The sequence below is a fragment of the Mustela erminea genome, chromosome 4, assembly GCF_009829155.1.
Source record: "Mustela erminea isolate mMusErm1 chromosome 4, mMusErm1.Pri, whole genome shotgun sequence".
In the NCBI taxonomy this organism is placed as follows: Eukaryota; Metazoa; Chordata; class Mammalia; order Carnivora; family Mustelidae; genus Mustela; species Mustela erminea.
Window position 1 is genome coordinate 98,955,968 of NC_045617.1, and position 20,479 is coordinate 98,976,446.

At 43.5% G+C, this 20,479-nt stretch overlaps 1 protein-coding gene across 1 annotated transcript; it reads right to left on the minus strand.

The window, feature by feature from the left end:
• Nucleotides 1-807: 807 nt before the first annotated feature.
• LOC116588757 (glutathione S-transferase A4-like) lies at nucleotides 808-18,450 on the minus strand. Its single transcript, XM_032340259.1, has 7 exons — nucleotides 18,416-18,450; nucleotides 10,854-10,960; nucleotides 9,692-9,743; nucleotides 6,789-6,921; nucleotides 4,773-4,914; nucleotides 3,091-3,222; nucleotides 808-1,045 (listed from the first exon to the last, which is right to left on the minus strand). The coding sequence occupies exons 2-7, from the start codon at nucleotides 10,938-10,940 to the stop codon at nucleotides 923-925; spliced, it is 669 nt and encodes a 222-aa protein (XP_032196150.1). The 5' UTR covers nucleotides 10,941-10,960; nucleotides 18,416-18,450; the 3' UTR covers nucleotides 808-922.
• Between the last annotated feature and the right edge of the window lie 2,029 nt (nucleotides 18,451-20,479).

Below are 20,479 nucleotides of genomic sequence, written 5' to 3' on the forward strand. Positions count from 1 at the left end.
CTACTTGTGATCTCTGTCTGTCAAATAAATAAATAAATATCTTTTTTTTTTTAAGTACCACATAATAGAAATATTAAACTGTTATGATTTTAGACAGTTGAAATAGCCAGAAACAGTCAAGAATGCTAGTCAAGGGGTGGCTCAGTGATTAAGCGGCTGCCTCTGGCTTGGGTCATGGTCCCAGGGTCCTGGGATCAAGCCCCGCAAAGGGCTCCCTGCTCAGCTGGAAGCCTGCTTCCTCCTCTACCACTCCCTCTGCTTGTGTTTCCTCTCTTGCTATCTCTTTCTCTGTCAAATAAATAAATAAAAATCTTAAAAAAAAATGCTAGTGAATAAATTCAATAAACTCCTCCTAGATACCACATTTCTCTGGTCTAGAAGCGTATATTCTTTTCGGCTTCTTAAGAGAGAAGAGCCTTATTTTTTTTTTTTTCAATTTTAATTTTTAATTTTTGAAAAATTTTTAAAGATTTACCCATTTGAGAGAGAGAGCATGCACAAGCCTGTGCGGAGCCCCATGGGGGAGAAGGGTGGATCCCACAACCCTGAGATTAGGATGTGACCAAAAACCAAGAGTCAGATGCTCAACCAACTGAGCCACCCAGGCACGGGAGAGAAGAGACTTCTTAAAAGAGATTTTTGCCTAAGAGATACCTTAAAAGAAAGTTCAACTTTTCCAAGCCCTTTGTTTACATTAATAATAAAAATAATTTTATAACATTTTACAATTAAAAAAAAAGTCACACGACAGAATGGTTTTGTATTGCATTTAATTGGTGTTTGTTCTTTCATGATTGTATGGCTTTGTTCTTTTCAGACACTTGACTCCTAGATTCTACAATTCACTACACTGGGCAGCCCGTACTGACGCTGTGACCCGACGGATCGTCGTCGCTGTTGACCAGGGTAGGACCTGCTGCCATTAGAAGTGCAGGACGCTTCTGACCACTTCCACATAGTGGCTATCTGGGGGTGGCTTCCTCTGACTCCCAGGTTGCAGGAACTTCTTAATCGTAGGGATGTTGCTGATTCTTGTTTTAAATGCCTGAGATGAGAACCAGTAAAGTCAGAGCCTTAGTAGCAGTCATAACCTTAAACAGAACTTTGTCACGGGAGTGTCTAGACTGTCAGCTTTCGGAGCCCAGTCTGTTGAACCTGACTTAATCCCTCAACACCTGGTTGCTAGGTGTTCCCAGGAAAGGTAATACAATGGCTAGTGTGTTTAGTGTGAATTAAATTATCTTCTTAAGGGCGCCTGGGTGGCTCAGTTGGTTAAGCGACTGCCTTCAGTTCAGGTCATGATCCCAGAGTCCTGGGATCAAGTTCCGCAGCAGGCTCCCTGCTCCATAGGGAGTCTGCTTCTCCCTCTGACCTTCTCCCCTCTCATGCTCTCTCTCACTCTCTCTCAAATAAGTGTAAGTAAATAAATAAAATAAACTATCTTCTTAAAATCTCACTGTCACAAGTAGATGGCACAAATTAAAAACTCTAAAAAATTAATATTCTTTGACCTATCGATTCCTGTTCTAGGAATTTATTATAAAGGTGAGCAAAGAAATCGTGTTAAGAATGTTAGCAGAGTGGGGTGCTTGGGTGGCACAGTCATAAGTGTCTGCCTTTGGCTCAGGTCATGATCCCAGGGTCCTGGGATCAAGCCCTGCATTGGGCTCCCTGCTAAGTGGGAAGTCTACTTCTCCCTCGTCCACTCCCCCTGCTTATATTCCTTCTCTCTCAATCTGTGTCAAATAAGTAAACAAAATCTTTTTTTAAAAAGTTAGCAGAATGAAAAATTGAAAATAGTCTATCTTTCCAAGAAAAGAAAACTGGTCATATAAACTATGGTAAGTCCCCACAAGGTATATAAGCAGGTGATTTAAAATGATACTGTATATAAAAAGAAAGAGGAAGTTCCCTGTATTGACAGAAAAAAGCATCTAGAATCCATGGTTTACTTTAAAGAAAGAAAGAAAAAATAAAAAGTCTCCGGCAGAACAAAATATATTTGCTACTTTGTGTAAGAGAAAGCTAGGGGTGGGGGTGAGAGAAAAATAGATATTCATATTTGCTGTATCTGCATAAATAGGAACACTGGGAAGGTACACAGGAAACTAATAAAAATGATCATGGGGCAGGAAGGTGAGAGGGTAGTGGTGGGAATGAGTTTTCTCAATTTATGCCCTTTTTATATAGTTCTGATTATTCAAAAAGATGGGACTCTATTGTCTCATGAAAATAAAATAAAATGATATTGTAGAAGAATATTTGCTGACATGTCAAAATATTCATAATAATTTTTTTAAATGTTAAAAGCAGACCACAAAACAATATTTAGTATGATCTTTTTGGGGGGGAAAAATGTAAAATAAGAGGGCAAAGAGTCTAATCCAGTAGTAGCATTAGGCTAGTTAGGTCCCGTCTTTTTTTGTTTCATATAAATGCCTAGTGTAGAAACCTGAAATTCCATTTCACTGGAAGTAAGGAAAAAAAAATACTATTCTTAAACCAAAAAACCTATGGTCCTCTCTTAGATAAAAGGTTTCTAAGGAACTGGAACAGAGGCTTGCTCAGGTCTGGCAGTGGCAGGATTGAGAGAGGGAGGTCTAAGGATGGGCGACGCAGCAGAGACAGGCAGTGACACCCAGGCAGAAGCTCTGACCAGTGGAGGGACATGGTGGGATGTCCTCAACATCGGGGGTACTAAAGGGAGGCAGAGTTGTCCGGTGGGTGCTGGGGAGGGAAACAACGAAGGAAGACTTGTCAGCCTTGCTTTATCAGAAAAAAATGTTTAAGGCATGAAAAAAAAAAAAAAAGAAAGAAAGAAAGCAAGCATTCAATGTTTATGCTAGAAGCCAACATAACCTATCTCTCTCCCAACATAAGGATTTATTTCCTAATGATCCCGTAGGGCGAGCAGGAGAAAATTGCCAAGATGAATAAAATAATGATTTTTAACAAGTCTTCTTTTGAAATTGACCTGGAGAGGCATTTCTTTTCTTTTTCTTTCTTCCCTTTTTTTTTTTTTTTTTGAGATGCATTTCACTATTCACTATTCACTATTTCCTGGGCTTCGTGTGCAAGTGAATACCCTACCTTTAGCAGCGGGAATTCAGAAAGTACAGAAGCATCGAGCTCTTCCACCATTAAAATCGCTTCTAACAGTTGTATGTCTGCCCAACTGAATTTGTTGCCAACAAGAAAATCCTCTCCATGGTCTTTCAAAATCTAAGCAAAGAGAAATAACAAAGAATATCAAATAAAAGTAAAGACTATTTTGCCTGGCTATGCACTTATAAAAGCAGGGAATCTTCTGTACAGATCAAATTTACTAAAGAATCTTTTTCTTGATAATCTCCAAGACTGCTTGGAAAGGATCAGATGAAAGCAAGTCTTAAACACTCATAAACATTGCTGTAAATTGGCACAGTCTTGTTGGGAATCTGTCAGTGATTATCAAGATATTTGGGGTAGTGAAGGGCATGAAGGGAGCTCTCTCTTACACGCCTACAGATGATTAAGTAAAACTATACCCACCCGTATAGGGAGACACAAAAGTCATAATTAGTTAGAATCAGGCTGCTACACCACAGTAGAAAATTGTATCAGAAAGCCCATTTAACATTTCAGCTCAAAGAATGATACTGATTTTTCAAATGGAAGGTGTTTCAACAACACTGTACACTGCTCCTGAATAAAGAGGAACTGGATCGTCCAGGACTTTGAAGCACCGGCAGAACTCTTCATTATAGACTAATCAGTAGTAAATCATTCTTTCCCAAGACTAAGACTGAGGAGAAATCCTACAGACTTCTGTCTGGCAAGCCTTAATTGATAGAGCCCTCTGCTAATAAATCTTTCTTACCATGTCCCATGCTGTCCTTTAAGTTTGGAACCTTACCAGTTGTATTTCGAAAACATTCGTAATTAGGATTCACTCCAAAATGACTTCGGGAAAGTTGTAAATTTAAAAGATCTTGTCTTTTGCTTGAGGCATGATCAGCCTCCAGTATTAAAGGTAAAGAAACATCTGACACGGTGAATTTAAGGTGTTGGTGCCCTAGGCTGCTGATGGCTTATTTTTAAAAATCGGAACAGAAATGCTGTGTCCTTTCATTGCATCTGATTTATTTTCATTCTGTCTTGTCAGAGGTTCCACATAATTATGTCCTTTTGTTTTGCAACCCTTTATTAAAGTTTTGGTCCGAGGGGTGCCTGGGTGGCTCAGTGGGTTAAAGCCTCTGCCTTTGGCTCAGGTCATGATCCCAGGGTCCTGGGATCTAGCCCCGCGTCGGGCTCTCTGCTCAGCAGGGAGCCTGCTTCCTCCTCTCTCCCTCTCTCTTTGCCTGCCTCTCTACCTACTTGTGATCTCTGTCTGTCAAATAAATAAATAAAATCTTAAAAAAAAAAAGTTTTGGTCCGAGTGCAGTAAAGCACCATCATAGCTTGTCCTTTGAGATCTTCACTGCTGAACTATTCTTCTCAGCAACAGGAAATAAGCCCTGCATCCTTACACGCCGGGAAGCAGCAGTGGGAACTTGCTGTGCCCCAAATCTGACTCTCAGTTCCCATCTCTCTCTGGAACCGCGCGGTAGGGTACTGGAGGCCGTTCGAGGACGTCAGCCCCGCCCCCTATTCCCCGCCCTCCTCCCTCGCCACGCCCCCACACCCGCAGGATCTGCGCGCGCAGCCGTCGCCGACAGGAATCCAGTCTCTCGCGAGAGCACCTAGGCGTCTGTCCCCGCTGCCCAGCCGCAAACTGGGTCCCTGCCCCCTACCTTCTCGAAGACGGGGAAGTAACGAGTTTTCGCTCTCTTCACGACTAAAGCAAGACTCTCCTCTTTTTCCGCGGGGGGTTTGAACGCAGCCACCGCGATCATTAGCATGAGGTCCAGGGTGCCATCCGTGTACATGTTGATCCTGACAAAACAGCGCGTGACCGGTGTTCGCACTGGGAACCTTATGAAGATGGGGGTTTGCTACTTCGCCTCTGCGATGGCGGAAATGGATATAGGGACAAAAGACTTGTCGCACCCCTTCCCGTAAGATTCCGTGCTCAGGAATGATTTCTGGACCCAGAGCCCTCCGAGGGACCCGAGGATACGAGGGTCTCTGGAAATGCTTGCTGCATGAAGGGATGTGTGGAAAAAATTAACAAGTGCCTCCAAGCGGAAGTCTGCCGTAAATAGATAAATACCTTATTATGGTTTTAAAAACCCAACCGGATGAAGTTTACCGGAAGTTCGAGACTATTGGTACCAGAACCTTTTCACTTCTTTAGGGAAAATATATAATTTAGCAGGTCCTCCCCTGACCTGGCAACTGAGAAAGAAAAGTGCGCTTTCCTACTCAGGTGGGACAGACACCTGGATTTCATTCTCTAAAATTTTCCTTTCACTGACAAACACAGAAAAGGTTAAAAACAACAACAACAATAACCAAGAATGGTAGATACATTACCGTGGATTATTGGCCTATTGGCGGAGTTACGCTGAGCAAGTTACCTCTACAACCAGTGTGCAAACATTAAGGGTTGTGTGTCTGTGTGTCCCTCCTATACGCTAATTGCCCAACAAATTTGGTTCAGTGGTCATCTTTGTCTTTTGCTTTATAACATATATAAAAAGCATAATTTACTTTATTGTCGCATCTGAATTACAAATCATTTTTCCTACAGGTTAGATTGTTACCTAGCCGGTCACTTTAATTATAAAAAACAAACAAAAAAAAAAACAACGAACACATTGCATCAAAACAATGAGAAACAGATTGCTTTTGTATATTAGTACTGGTTTACAGTGTTCTAAAAGGATTCTTTTCACACCCTGTTTGAAATTGCTTCTCTTGCCATGTATTTTGGAGATTGCAAGTTAGATGACCGTTTTCTGGGATGATCTCATTCATGACTTGCTTTGACTAAAGGAATGAGGTGGAATTGAGCAGTTCTGAATTTAAGAGGCCTCGTGTGCTTTCAGTCTCTCTTCTAGAACCCTCCCTAGCTGCCCCAAGAACAAGCTACCTGTGGGAGGATGAGAGACATATGGCCCACTTGCCCCTGGGTTGATACTCAGCACCCCAAACCAGAGCCTCCTGGCTGACTACTGGAGGACCACAGGTCACACGACTGAGTCCAGCCAAGAGGAGTCAAGCCTGGCCCAGATATGCCAACACCCACAAGATACAGTAATAAATACATGCTGATTTAAGTCACTGAGTTTCAAGGTGATATGCTATACAGCATTATTTGTAGTAATAGACCACTGATACAATGCTCAATGTTTGTTTGCCCTGTCAGTCATTTCCACCTTCATGCTGTAGAGTTTACCAGATCATTTTATAAGAACATATTTTGTTAGGAGTGGGGAGAGAATATGAGAATGTTGAATGCACACCACCATGAGTAGTAAAAGGAAATGCTGGAGTACTTACTCTGTTATGCACAAGACATTTGGGTATAGCAAAAGCATCTCCCTGTTGTTTCCCTTGCCTTCTCCCCCCAGTCTAGACTGAAAGGCAACACCGTAACTGCGTCTCAGCCGGTGTAGGACTACAGAGCTTAGATAAGAATCAAGTACAGGGACATCTGGGTGGCTTAGTGAGTTAAGCCTCTGCCTTAGGCTCAGGTCATGATCCCAGGGTACTGGGATCGAGCCCCACATCATGTTCTCTGCTCGGCAGGGAGCCGGCTTCCCTCTCTCTCTCTGCCTGCCTCTGCCTACTTGTGATCTCTGTCAAGTAAATAAATAAAATCTTAAAAAAAAAAAAATCAAGTACAGCTGTGAATGCTATGCTACCTGACTGTCTCCTTCAGGTCTTTTCCATACAAGTCGTACTTGGCGGCAAGGTAGCTGAGGATGGCTCTGGTCTGCGTGAGCACCATTCCATCAATTTCAACCATAGGCACTTGGCCGAAAAGCAGGCGTCCATCTGTGGATTGAGCAAAGCGAGGTTAGGAAACTCTCCTTCCATGGTTCTGGTAAGCCTGCAGGAGGGTCTCTTTAATTTTGTTGAATGATTTGGTTTTCATCCAAAGTGGTGAGCTAAAGACCCCAGCTGTTGAGGAAATGCCTATCATTTGCTTTATTGAAAATCTGAGATTTGCTTCACGGTTTCATGCATTTTTGTTTGTTGGTTAATCACGATTGTTTAAGATGCTTACATTTACTATGACTGTTATAGTGTAAGTGCTTCTGGGTGTATGAGAATCATCTCACCGTGGTGGGTTGTTAAAAATACTCACCCCACTCCCCAGATATTCTGATTCAGGAGTGGAGGATGGGGGCCTGAATTCCTCGGAAAGCATAACGGGTATTACTCCAGGCCTATGTGGCAGCAGGACGGATGCAACAGCAGGAACCCAGGCAGACCAGGTCCAAATGCCAGCTTTAGCCCTCCCCAACCATGCGACTTTAAGCGAATGACCTAACTGAGCTTGAGTTTCCTTTGCTCTAAAATGGTAATCATATCTATTTAGCAGGATTTTTTAAAGGATGAAACGAGATAAGTAAAACAATACTGTCAATAATTAGTGTTCAGTGAAGTTAAATTTTCTTCTTTGTGAGTGACCGCCTATATAAGTAATGCATTTAAAGATGCACTATAAATAGTGCTCTTTTCATAGGGTCTTGAAGAAATAAATGGCCTTTAAATTTCCTTTGCCACCCCTATGTTGCTGAGAATAAGGAACTTATTCCTTATTCTTATCCAGAATAGGAACCAGACTTCATTAGTGCATTGGCAAAGGCCAGAATTAATTTCCCCACCTTCCAATACTGTTGCCACTTGACTTAATGAGAACCAGTAGAGGAACTTTCCAGAGAGCCAGTGTCTCTGTCTAGTTGATGACTTCAGGCAAGTCTCTGTCTTCCCTGAGCCTATTTTCTGATCTGCCCATTGTAGAGTTTCCTTGAGCAAGAATAAGATCATGCCTGTGGCCGTGCTTTGGAAATATTGGTACTATTAATAATGCAGAGATTGTAAAATCTCCATTTCCTAAAGGCAGTTCTACATTTGTCCAACATTGAATGAGCATCTAAACTGGGCTCTGTGCTACGGCTTCTTAGTGAGGCAGAGGTCCATTAGATATGACATGCTTCTCAGAACTGATGATCTTCTTCAGAAGCTTTTTTAAAACTCTCGTATCAAGAGTAAAGGAAAAGATCTTTGAGACCATTTAGCTCACTCATGCAGTAGACTATGGCACTATGAAGGCCAAGGGGGCAAACATGACTTGCTCGAACTCACAACAGAAATGGGCCACCTGAGCTTCAGCCAACAGTCCCTCTCTGTCTCCTCTTCACTAATAATAATGCCCAGGAGAGTGTCTCAATCACCCGAACAGCATCACAGGTTCAGGGAGGGATGGAGGATTTCACAGGCTGTTAGGGAAGAGTTCTTGCCAGAATCATCATGGAAGATGATTATTGTCTTTATTTATTGTCTCTATTTATTGTCATTTTCATGGAAGATTTTCTGGAGATGCCTTTCATTTACTTATTCAATACATATGTACTTAATCCCTACTACATACCAGGGACTGGCCTCATTTGGGGTAGAGTAGGGCAGAAACAAAGAGAATGGGGAACTTCAGGGATAATCCAGACAATAAATTCCTGGGCAAGAATTGGGTAAGGAGCTAGCCAGCCTTCCCCATTTAGCGAGATCTACTGGTGTCCTTTATCTGTGACCACAGAGATTATCTTTATTTTATGGTAAGGAGATAAGATGTGGAGAAGTTAAAGGTCTTCTGCAAAGTCATACAGTTTGTAAATGGCAGGTCTGCTTATTACTAGTTGAATGTTTCTCAAAAAAAAAAAATGTGTCAATTTCATGACTGTTTATCAGCAATGGTGAGAATATCCATGTTTCCTTAGGTAAGGAAAGTAACATTGTGGCTGTTAGATGGTTAAGAAGCACTCCAAAAGTCAGAATGCCTGGGTGGTTCAGTGTGTTAAAGCCTATACCTTTGGCTCAGGTCATGATTTCAGGGTCCTGGGATCAAGCCCCACATTGGGCTCTCTGCTCAGTGGGGAGCCTGCTTCCCCCTTATCTTCTCTCTGCCTACTTGTGATCTCTATCTATCCAATAAATAAATAAAATCTTTTTTTTTTTAAAAAAAGCACTATGAAAGTATTAGTATTTTCTCTTGGTGTGAGAAACTTTTCTAGGGAATTATAAGGATGAAGGAGGACTTCTTCCAAATTTAACCAAATTTCAGTCTTTTCAATAATCTTAGTTCTACTATTATGATGTGATAAGATGGTGTCTGATAATCTGTTGAAACCACTAAGAAAGAATGGATGTGAGCCATGAGAACTAGAGAGTATCTTAGCTCAAATTCCCCTTCCCTTTTTCTCTCTCCCTTCCAATCCACTGGATCGTTATTTAAGAATTCTTAAAGCATTCTTTAGTAGGGTGGGGAGTACTGAGCAAATTAGCTGAGTCAAACCCATGCTACCATCTCTAACTGAGATCCAGGTCAGAGTCTACTTCATAAGCTTTTATGACAGCTAACGACACAATGCAGATGATAAATTTAGCCCTGGGGACAGGGACACGGTGAGCACTGGTTCAGTGCGAGCAGTCCTTTTTCTATAGTTGTCACTCCAGAGTTCTGTGTTCTGTATTGAAAAGAATATTTCCAGAAACAAATGTTTATTTTTCCCAGTAAGAAAACATTGACTAAGTCTAGGCTCACCTTTCAGCAACTTCTCATATTGTTCTGTTGTTTCAATAAATTCTTCTTCAAACTAGATAGAGGATAGAAACTTGGTTATAACTTTAATGTCCTGGGGTGTGGGGGGGGGAGATATGTTCACAGTATAAAGTACCCAATGACTTTCAGAATGAAAATTTTAAAAGGAACCACAAAGTTGTCAATTTCCACACAGCTGAAAATTCCATCAGTGTGTATGTAGATTACTTTATATGGGCATGGGACTGGCACCCCTTTTGGGACTTTGCCTACTTATAGGATCTCCTCAGTCCCATTAATATTTTCCCCTTTCTTCACCTTAGCTCTTTTTTCTCTCCAAATTATTGTCTTTTTCATCAACTTCCCTCAATGATTTCCCTTTTTCCATTCCTCGCTTTCTTTTCTTTTCTCTCTTGTGTGTCATTATCCCTCTCAGGTCAAATTAAATTTCTCTTTGATCCTCATATATTCAATGAAAAGGGGTCTGAAGATTATTACTCAGGTGGGTTGTCATTATTTATTGATGGAATCCCTAAAACTCCTGTGGGAAAGAGTGATTTTTTTGGTCCCCTAAAGTTGAGATGGGGTTAGGATAAGGTGAACAAAACAAAGAAGGTCATGTATGGGTCCTTGTCTTAAAGAATGACATTCAAATGGGGAAAAAGAAGTTCACACCTGTCTGAATCCAAACAATTCCAAAGAATTTGTGAAAATCTATGGAAAAGTCAATGGTTAGGGAATTCAGAATTAAGGAAAGATCCCAGTGGGGCAGACCTTTCCGAGAAGGGCTCAAGAAGAAACCAGACTGCATTTGGGCCTAAGGTTCCAGTAGGCAGCCAGGGTAAGACTGAGGTGTCAGGCCAGAGCCAGAAGAACCACAGGAAATCAGTTGGTTCCTGTAAAGACTCCTCTCTCTCCTCTGTCTTATGAATCACCATGACCTCTTGGGCCTCTATCAAGCTTCCAGAACATCTCCCTAGGCTTCTACCCTCCCATCCTTGCTTAAACAGAAGACTGTGATTCCTCTCTCACCTCTTACAAAGAAAGGTATGTGGAAAGGGAAAGAGTGGATCTATCTTGATGGCACCATCCTAAATTTTGAAGGGGGAAGAGGACCACTCCAGTCCACCCAAATTACCCTTTCTTTTCCCAGTCAGGAACCAACCTCCACTCCAGCTGCAGCCAACAGCCAGCGGATCGACTCCATCCGGCCCCTGCCGCAGAAGTAGAAGAGCTTGGGTTTGGTTGCCATGACTCTGGGCTTGGGGTTTTCTGAAGGGCAAAACAAGAAAAATAAGAAAAGCAAGAGAAAAATGATCACGGAAGCAGGATGGTTGTTACCTCTGGTGAGGAGAACAAGGGGTGTGATTTGGGAGGGACATAGGGGAGGAGTCTGGAGTGCTATTAATGTTCTGTTTCTTCAACAAAATTAACAACCAGTCTTTATAACTAGTCTTTAAACTGTACATAAAATACACTCTCCTGTATGTATGCTCTATCTCACAATTTAAGAAAAAAGAAAGCACAAACGATACATACCAAGGTATTGAGGTATTCCATAGATTTGAGAGTCTCTGGTGTTTTGAGATAAGATCCAGGAGTTATTATGATGGTTTTGTGAATGACCTTGCAAAAAGAAAATCTTATCTAACAGTGTCAGGGAGCTGGGCTGGTTAGGACTGAAACGTTCCTTGGGAGTTGGGCATGCTTTTGTCTCTGTTGCAAGACTTTTCTGAGTGTTGGGGGAGACAAAGACAAAGGCAGGCCTAGTCAGGACCAGGATTCTAGTCGACCCACGCACCAGGGAGCCAGGCAGACTTAGGCCCAGTTCAGTACCTCTGTCTGCCTGCATGTCCTCATCTGCAACTGGGAAGGATGGCACTAGGTGACCCACAACCTTTTAAAGAAGAGGATAGGGATAATGGGAGCATGCCTGATCTGCACTTTCCACCTAGCTGTGGCAAGGGCCACCAGTGGTTATGATGTTAGTGACCCCTGCCTGTCTCACAGGATTACTGAACATGCTTTGAGAATACCAAAAGCTCTATACCAACTTAGAGGACTACTGGGTCTCCCTTTCTCACATTTGCCACTCTGGCCCCATAGGCAACAATGCATGCTTCAAGGAAATGGCAAGAAAGCCAAGCTCTGGCACAGGTGGTGCATGGGGTGGTGTGGCTGGGAGGGTGCACCCTTGGGATGACGCATGGCTCTTGGAGAGACTGACCTTAGCTCTCTAACGCAGCACTCACTGTGGTCCTTTGCCTACTAAGTGCCAGACTGCCAAGTATCCTGTCCTAGCTGGGATTCTGCTTGAGGATGCTGCCTGTGCTAACAAAATTCACCAAAAAATTAGAAATCAGCTTGGTAGGGGCACCTGGGCGGCTCAGGTCATGATCCCTGGGGTCCTGGGATCGAGTCCTGTATTGCACTCCCTAATCAGCAGGAAGCCTACTTCTCCCACTCCCCCTGCTTGTGTTCCCTCTCTCGCTGTGTCTCTGTCAAATAAATAAATAAAATCTTAAATTTTTTTTTTTTTTTTAAATCAGCTCGGTAGCTCGGCAGATAATGAAAACTTTGACTGTAAAATACCCACAATCATGACAGCAAAGGCACTCGGGTTCACAAAATCTTAAAAGTATCTTGAAGCAATGCTACCCACAACCACCCTATTTTCTTATATGCTGCATTTACAGTTTAACTCTTAGAAAAATTGAATTCCTTTCCTCCTTTTTTTTTTTTTTTAATATGGAACACGTCACAAACATGTGCGTCATCTTTGCCTGGAGCTGTGGTCATCTCTGTGTTTTTCCAGTTATAGTGTATGTGCTACCAGAGCCACGCTAATTCCTTTCTTGCGGTGGTCTTGTCATGTTCTGGGCACTGCTTCTGTTGGGTTGCTGTCAGGAGTCCTTCCTTTTAATTTGCCTCTTTAGCTACTGAGTGTTGAAAGTTACAGGAGCTTCCTAAAGACCCACTACTTTATTGTCTTGGGAGACACAATGATTAAAAAGGCACCCAAATTCCCCAGTTAGAGAAATATGTTTGAGTGTAGTAACACATTGCTAACACACGTTAGAATGAACCTTGCAACAAAATTAATGATGAGAGGGAGAAGAGAAATGGTGGCTTTGTGTTAAACTCTCCCTGGTGAAAAAACTCTTGAATTCTCTGGTCACCTCCAGGGTCCTAAGTAGGATGGTTAAGGAGCAAACATAAGCAAGACAAACACACAGACAAACAACTACAAATATCCAACAGCAGCAAACTCTGGGTGATTGGCAAATGATTCAAACCCTCCCTCTGAGAACCCCTTCCAGGTCTCACCCATCCTGCTGCCTTCAGACAAAAATAAAGCGATACTGGTGAAGTTAAATATCACCACCTGTCTAGAGGAGCTCCTTCTCTCCACTCTCTGCTTAGCACACAGAGCTCCAACCAGTCTGACCCCTCTCCACCTGCTCTGAGAGATGGGGATGAGGCTGTGAATCCAGCCAGGGCTGGTCTCAGGTTAATTTCTGTTGTTCTGTGTTCCTGAAACGTTCCAACAGTCCAAATTCTGTTTGAAATAAGTCTTTTTTTTTTTTAAGATTTTATTTATTTATTTGACAGAGATCACAAGTAGGCAGAGAGGCAGGCAGAGAGACAGAGGAAGCAGGCTCCCTGCAGAGCAGAGAGCCCAATGCGGGGCTCGATCCCAGGACCCTGGGATCATGACCTGAGCCGAAGGCAGAGGCTTTATTTAACCCACTGAGCCACCCAGGCGCCCCTGTTTGAAATAAATCTTACGGTGGAAGAATATGGGACATATGAACACCTGCAAACACCTTTTTTATAGAAATTCTATCCTGCTCCCCCAGTTAGCCAGAGCTGAACATTATTCTTTGGTGTAGACCATGAATTCAGAAAAGGTCTTATCTGGTAGCCTCCAGAATGTTGTTTCTAGGCAATGAATGGTCACATAAATGCAGGCCGAATAGTCTTTCTTCTGACTCTTCTCTTAGTCATTTGAAACCTACAGAGATTAAAATCCTAGCCCCAGATTGCCCACAAGAGACAGTTAACGTAATACGACTACTGAGTGTCCTAACACTCAGGCTGTCTGGAGGCTCTAGACATCGTATTTATTCCAGAGACCCAGTGAAGTCTCTCAGATGAGAGGCAGCAAAATGTAGTCCGAAAATGATCAAGAGAGGGCAAGCTTCTTGCTGGCATGGCAGGAGCAACACTCAAGAGATGCGAGCCCTTCGAGGTGCTGGAATGAAACAGCGGGAGCTGGCGACATCAGGTAGACGGGAGGCTGAGTACCAGGAGTGGAAGGTGGTGTGTTCCTTTGGGAGGGACGTTTTCACTGGGTGAGAAGGGAAAGTTGTGCTCCTTTGGGTCTATAACCAATAATGTGGATTAATAGCCACTCTGGGTTCACTAAGAGAATGAACACTGAGAAAGCTGAGGGCTTGGATGTGAATCTAGTCCCATTTATTCACAGCCCCTCTACCAGGCATGATACCCAACTATGTCCAGTCCTTAAATGGAAATGGTGAGTGTGTGTTACTATCCCCATCTTTCAAAGGCAGGGGGGCTCTGGGCTTTATAGAGTCGTGAGTCCTCACTAATGTTGTACAACCTTTTCCCACCTCTGTGAGCCTCGGTCTCCTAATCCTTAGAATGCGTATGGTGGTTGCACTACTGATGTCAGTGGGCTATTGTGAGGGCTGAGGACTAAATAAAGTAATGGACAAAACACATATCACAATGGAAATATTCATTCCTTTCGTGAGAAATAAAGGGAACAAAGAAGAGTGTTTTCTGGATTTCATCCAGAATGCAGACACTCTGCGAACATAGCTGCTGAAAGATCCAGAACCCAAGGTGTTGAGCTCACCATAAACAAGTCTGGTTTTTGTGCAGCTAATACTGACCAACAGGTATGTTCTGAATTAAACCTAGTTCACCAGCTAGGCTTCCTGCCAAGGGCTTATTACATTGGAAATTGAAAGGCATCTCTTGGGGCTTGCAAACATCCCCCAAAAGCAGCTTCACCTGAGATGAGCCTTGGGATGCCCGCCCCACCCCCAACCCTGAGCTCTGGAGGAGGCCTGTGTCTAAGGCAGCAACGATGTCATCGCATACTTTGGATGGTCAGAGTGTAGGCCTTGGTTTTTAAAAAAACATGCCCAAAATCTTTCAGAAAATGTGGGGATGCCTGGGTGGCTCAGTCGGTGAGGCAATCCGATCTTGGTTTTGGCTCAGGTCATAATCTCAGGGTCGTGAGATCAGTCCCCCCGTTTGGGCTCCATGCTCAGCGTGGAGTCTACCTGAGGATTCTCTCCCTCTTCCCCCCCAAATAAATAACGTTTTTTTTTTTAAAAGAAGAAAGAAAAGAAAATGTGGAAGAACTCATATCTGAGTTTGCCCTGGGTTCCAATAAAAGCCAAGACCTAAGCTGAAATTTAAGCTCCATTTCTCCCTTGGGAAAGTTTCTTGGGCAAGTTCCATTCTTCCCTTGGGCAAGTTCCATTCTTCCCTTGGCCTCAGTTTCCTCATTTGTGCAGTAAGACTAATTGTTCCTAATTCATGTGGGTCGTTACGAGGTGGAAATAAGGTCATGTGTGCAAACCGCTAAGCACCGTAAGGACTCAAATAATGATACACACACACACACACACACACACACACACACACACAGGCATGCAAACATATGTACACACACATCCATGCCTCCAGATGGCAGCAACATTCATGTGAGAGAAAAGCAGTGAAATTTGCTTCTGAAAGGAAGGGAAGTCATTCTCTAGGACTGTGATTTCGGACCAGCAGCACTGGCTTCCCCAGGAGGCTGACAGTGAACTTAGAATTGCAGACTCTAAGTCCCTGGGGCAGAGTGACTGAATCAGAGCCTACATTTTTCTCAAGAGCCCTGGACAACTGACTTGTATATTAAAATGAAGTTTGAGGGGCACCTGGGTGGCTCAGTGGGTTAAACCCTCTGCCTTCGGCTCAGGTCATGATCCCAGGGTCCTAGGATCGAGCTGGGAGCCTGCTTTCCCCTCTCTTGCTATGCCTGCCTCTCTGCCTGCTTGTGATCTCTCTGTCAAACAAATAAATAAAATCTTTAAAAATAATAATAATAAAATAAAATGAAGTTTGAGAAGCCAGGTCTGGAGCGAAAACCCAGCAAAATTGCATCAGGGGCTCGGTGTGTGGCTGTGGGTCATTCTTCTCAGGGACAGTTGTGCAGGCATAAATTGCAGAAAAGGATGCCTGAAAAATAGGGTGAGCAAATGGTGAAGTGTTGGAATTGTGTGTAGCTAAGAAGAAGAAGGGCAGAAGAAATTGGGGTGATTATGAGTGAATTTCCCATGTTATATCATTTTTGTTGACCTCCTTTGAGATGTGAGTAAGGCCTTCTTCAAACCCCAAGTTGAACCAAGTAACAGGTGTGTAGCTTCTTTCCAATCCTGGAGCGGGTCTGGAAGAAATGTCAGGTGCCTGAACTATAAACGTGGAAGTGGGTTCAGAATCTGGTAACCTCCTTCATTTCTTCCAGTTTTAACAGTCTTTCTGATCTTATGTCTCTTCCCTTGTCTTCATTCTTTGCCCTATGCGCCTAACTGCAGAACAAACACATTGGGAAAGCAGCCAGTCTTTTGGGGGCGAAACTCTACTGCCATTCTGGAAAGCCGGGGTGAAACAGCACACGTTTTTATCAACTATTTGAACAGTCAGGCAAAAGGTAGGATTTTATTGAATTTTCTGGATGACGAACATTTTAGGAGGTTCATTTAAGAGGCTTCCAGTTTTAGCAGATGCTCTGGGCCAGAATATAAGATGTCAATTCTAAATCTATTATTAATAGAAATAGCTATAACATTTACTTTGGCTTCTCCAGTGGATCAGAATGGGCTATCTTCATTACAACCAGCAGATCAAAATGTGTTACTTAGCCAAACAACAACAACAACAACTAAAAACAAAAAAAAACCAACAAAACAAAACAAAAAACCAAAAACACACCTCTCCCAGAGAGCCCTGTATTCCCCACAAAACTTAAACTTACTAGACTGGAGATATGTAGCATCAATTTAGCCCTAAGTACGTAATGTTTCAGACAGAGTATGTTCAAGTTCGGAAAATAGCAATATTAACAGCATAACCGAGACTTTCAGTAGAGTTTCAAAGTATAGCTAAATAGAGCCTTCAAGTTACAGTCCATTTATAATGGCCTGGAATTATTTCTATTTTCCTAACATGACCTATTAGCAAAATCAGACATGTTATCAAAAGATAAGCCTCCTATATGGAACTAGCTCTTCCGAATACCAGCTCAAGCACTTACCTGACATTTTTTTTTTTTAATTTTATTTAGTACTTGACAGAGAGAGAGAGAGAGAGATTGAGCACAAGCTGGAGGAGTAGCAGGCAGAACGAGAGGGAGAAACAGGCTCCCTGCTGAGTAAGGAGCCTGAATGGGGCTTGATCCCAGGACGCTGGGATCATGACCTGAGTCAAAGGCAGTTGCTTAACCCACTGAACCACCTAGGCACCCCACCTGACATTTTTAATACACAAATAGCCGAAGGAGATTCCTGGGTGGGGTGAGGTTTGAGTCACTTCTGTCACAGGACGATTAGGGCGGTAGCTCTAGGCCAGTGTTGCTGGCATGCTAAGTAATTTCTCCAAAAAGCCCAATATTTGAATTTCAGAAACTATATTTCCTTTCCGTTAGGGTCTAAAGGATTGAGTCACATTTCCAAAACTGACGAGAGGTCGACGTCTACACCCAACCTTATAAACTGAAATGAAAAATAGACCTGAGCTACGAAAGAGACGTTCACCTGCCCAGGTGATTGAGGCTGCTGGGAGAATAAGCGCAGTGGACCACCACCTGCCGCACCGCTGTTTAATGATTAGGACAAGTCCTAGGGAAATTATTTCAGGGCTTGACTAGAGGCCCCTCTGCTTTTCAACTTAGCATAGACCCACAGGGATACAGGACCTCAGAGGAAGGCTCCCTTGTCAAGTTATTTGAATTATATCCTCCAAGCATATGCAGACACCTAAGAAGGAGATTTGACCTTTCTGTGAGGCACTGCCTGTGTTCTCTTCAACTTATACAGAAATATCAGATTTGGGGGCACCTGGGTGGCTCAGTCGGTTAAATGTCTGCCTTCAGCTCAGGTCATGATCCCAGGGTCCTGAAATCAAGCCCTGCATCGGGCTCCCTGCTCCGTGGAGAGCCTGCTTCTCCCTCTTCCTCTGCCCTTTTGCCCTGCTCTTTTTCTCTCTTTCTCAAATAAATAAATTCTTAAAAAAAAAAAATATGAGATTTGCCTGAGGAAGAAAAAAAAAATCTAATGGCTCAAAAGCTTCAATTCTGGTAAGTGGGTTATTTCCATCAATCAACTGAAACACCGCTTGATTCTTACATATTTTTAAAATTCCATTTCACGTGTGGTACAGGGGTCTGGTGGCATTTTAATGTCATACACAGGCAATGAAAAACTTTAAAAGGCCTTATCTAAATATACATTTGCCATCTCATTTTCATGTACCCATCTACTCTGCATAAAAATATGTTCCTTTTGATATAAGCAAGTTTAAAATAATAGGCACTAAATCAGTCACAAAGTTAGAATAATTGCTGACTGTAAGCTGCAAAACCGGCCACAGAATATAACTATCTAGTCACAGCCAAGAAGAGTGTGTAAGAAATCCACCACTAACCTTCTCTCTTCCCGGCTCTCCTCTCAGGGTGCCTCCTGGAGATCAAGAGAGGGTTTATAACTCTTTCCCATTAAATGCCCCACCCACGCAAGGGATTAGCCAATGGAGCACTCCAGTTTGTACACACCTCTGGGGTTTCACTTTATATCTGTTATTTGTGGATCTGAGAGCATACCAAGTTGCCCAAGTAAGAAGAAGGACTTCACTGGCTTCCTGAACCAATATTTACTGAGTACCACTCTGTGCCAGGCACTATTTTAGGCCCCCAGTCTAAAATGGTGGACGTGACAGCCCCAATTCCTGCCCCCCACGGTGCTCACATTCTAGTTGGGGAAGACTGGCAGCATCAATATATGAACAAATCGATGTCGTGTGTTAAAAATAACAGTAGTGACAGAAGATGATAGCTGATGAATGTGACATCTGTAACAGAAATGTTACAAGGGGCCGGAAGGAGGAATCAGGAAGACTCTGTTGTAAGATACCTGCACTACCCATCAGGTATCTTTTTTATTTTTTTTAAAGATTTTATTTATTTATTTGACAGACAGAGATCACAAGTAAGCAGAGAGGCAGGCAGAGAGAAAGAAAAGCAGGGTCCTTGCTGAGCAGAGGACCCGATGCGGGGCTCGATCCCAGGACCCTGAGATCATGACCTGAGCCGAAGACAGAGGCTTAACCCACTGAGCCACCCAGGTACCCCCCACCCCCAATCAGGTATCTTATTTGGAAGTGGTCCTGCAGACTTTCTGAGCGGCTGGTAGCGGGTCTCAGATTCATTAAGTGCTGCCCCTCTCCTGTTTAGACACCACACAGCCCCTTGATGTGCTGTTCCACACTTTTAACCACTTGATCTACTTATTGGGACTCTAGTTGGTGAACCTCCTGGTTCCTCTGCCTGGGTTCAGCCCTGAACCCTCTCGCACACTGTTGTTTTTAAGGATCAACGATTTCTCCTGCCTGACCACTTACTCTATGACCAGAGGCTGGTGGCTCAGGAAAATGAGGGTGGGTGCCGTGGGCTGAGACTAAAGGGCAGGGGTCTGGACTAAAAGGGGACGGGGATAAGACTGGGGTAATGCCACCTGAGGCAGGATGAGGGAGGAGGGAGACCTGTTTTTAGTATGGGAAGGGCCCAGCACCATTTAAGGTCATGTACCTGTGGGCAGGAAAGACAGGGGCCTGCGTCTTCACGTGACAGCACTGCCTGCTGTGTTTATTGCCTCTAATTCTCTCAGTGCAAAAACCAACATTCCTCGCTGGTTGTTTCCTCAGAGACGGCCTTGAGCGCCCCCTGGTGTTTAAGAGAAGTACAACCCAATGATTACAAAAAGGCTTGGAGTCCACGTATTGCCAGGCAGTGGCACTCCCTCGTAAAATCACACCAAAATCATAGTATAAAATAGTGTAAAATTGCTGCCATCCCACACAACTCCATTATACAGACCCCTGGGTTATCAAGTCAATGTATGGTTCCTATGCATAAATTAATCAACACATAAGTATAAAGTGTTTCTCTTCCTTAAAGGCCACCCTCACTCCTAACACCAGCTCCAAGCTGAGGGGTGCCCAAACACCAGCCTGAGCTTCCACAGTCCACTAGAACTCACAGACCACACTGAAAGCTGTTCTACTCACAGCTGTGGTTTACTACAGAGGGAGGACACAGATGAAAATTGGCCAAGGGTAGAGATGCCCAGGGCAGAATCCAGGAGAGTTCTACATGTGGAGCTTCCAGACGTGCTGTCTCCACGGAGTTGTGGACGGCACTGACACCATGACAACCATGTGTGACAATGGGGGTACTGTCAACCAGGGAAGCCCACCGGAGCCTTGAGTCTGGACTTCTGGGGAGTACTCCGTCACGTGGGCATAACTGATGGCCCATCTAGCTGATTGGACTCCAGCCCCTCCAGAGAGGAGCTGACACCACATGACCCAAAGACCCTACCCTACGCTGCTTTGTGGTGCAGCTCAAAGCCCTCGCCCTAAATCGTAGGTTATTATCCGGCTGACTCAAAGCCTCAAGGCAAAAGGGGGCTCCCATCAGGCAGGACAGTCCAA

What these genes read in the sequence shown, in the direction of transcription:
- LOC116588757 (XM_032340259.1), bottom strand. Translation starts at nt 10,940, where the DNA reads ATGGCAACCAAACCCAAGCTCTTCTACTTCTGCGGCAGGGGCCGGATG. An exon ending in GACCTGAAGGAGACAGTCAG is followed by an intron (nt 4,915 to 6,788) that starts GTAGCATAGCAT and finishes CTGTTTTGTCAG; the next exon opens with GATCAACATGTACACGGATG. An exon ending in ACTTCCCCGTCTTCGAGAAG is followed by an intron (nt 3,223 to 4,772) that starts GTAGGGGGCAGG and finishes CTCTTTGCTTAG; the next exon opens with ATTTTGAAAGACCATGGAGA.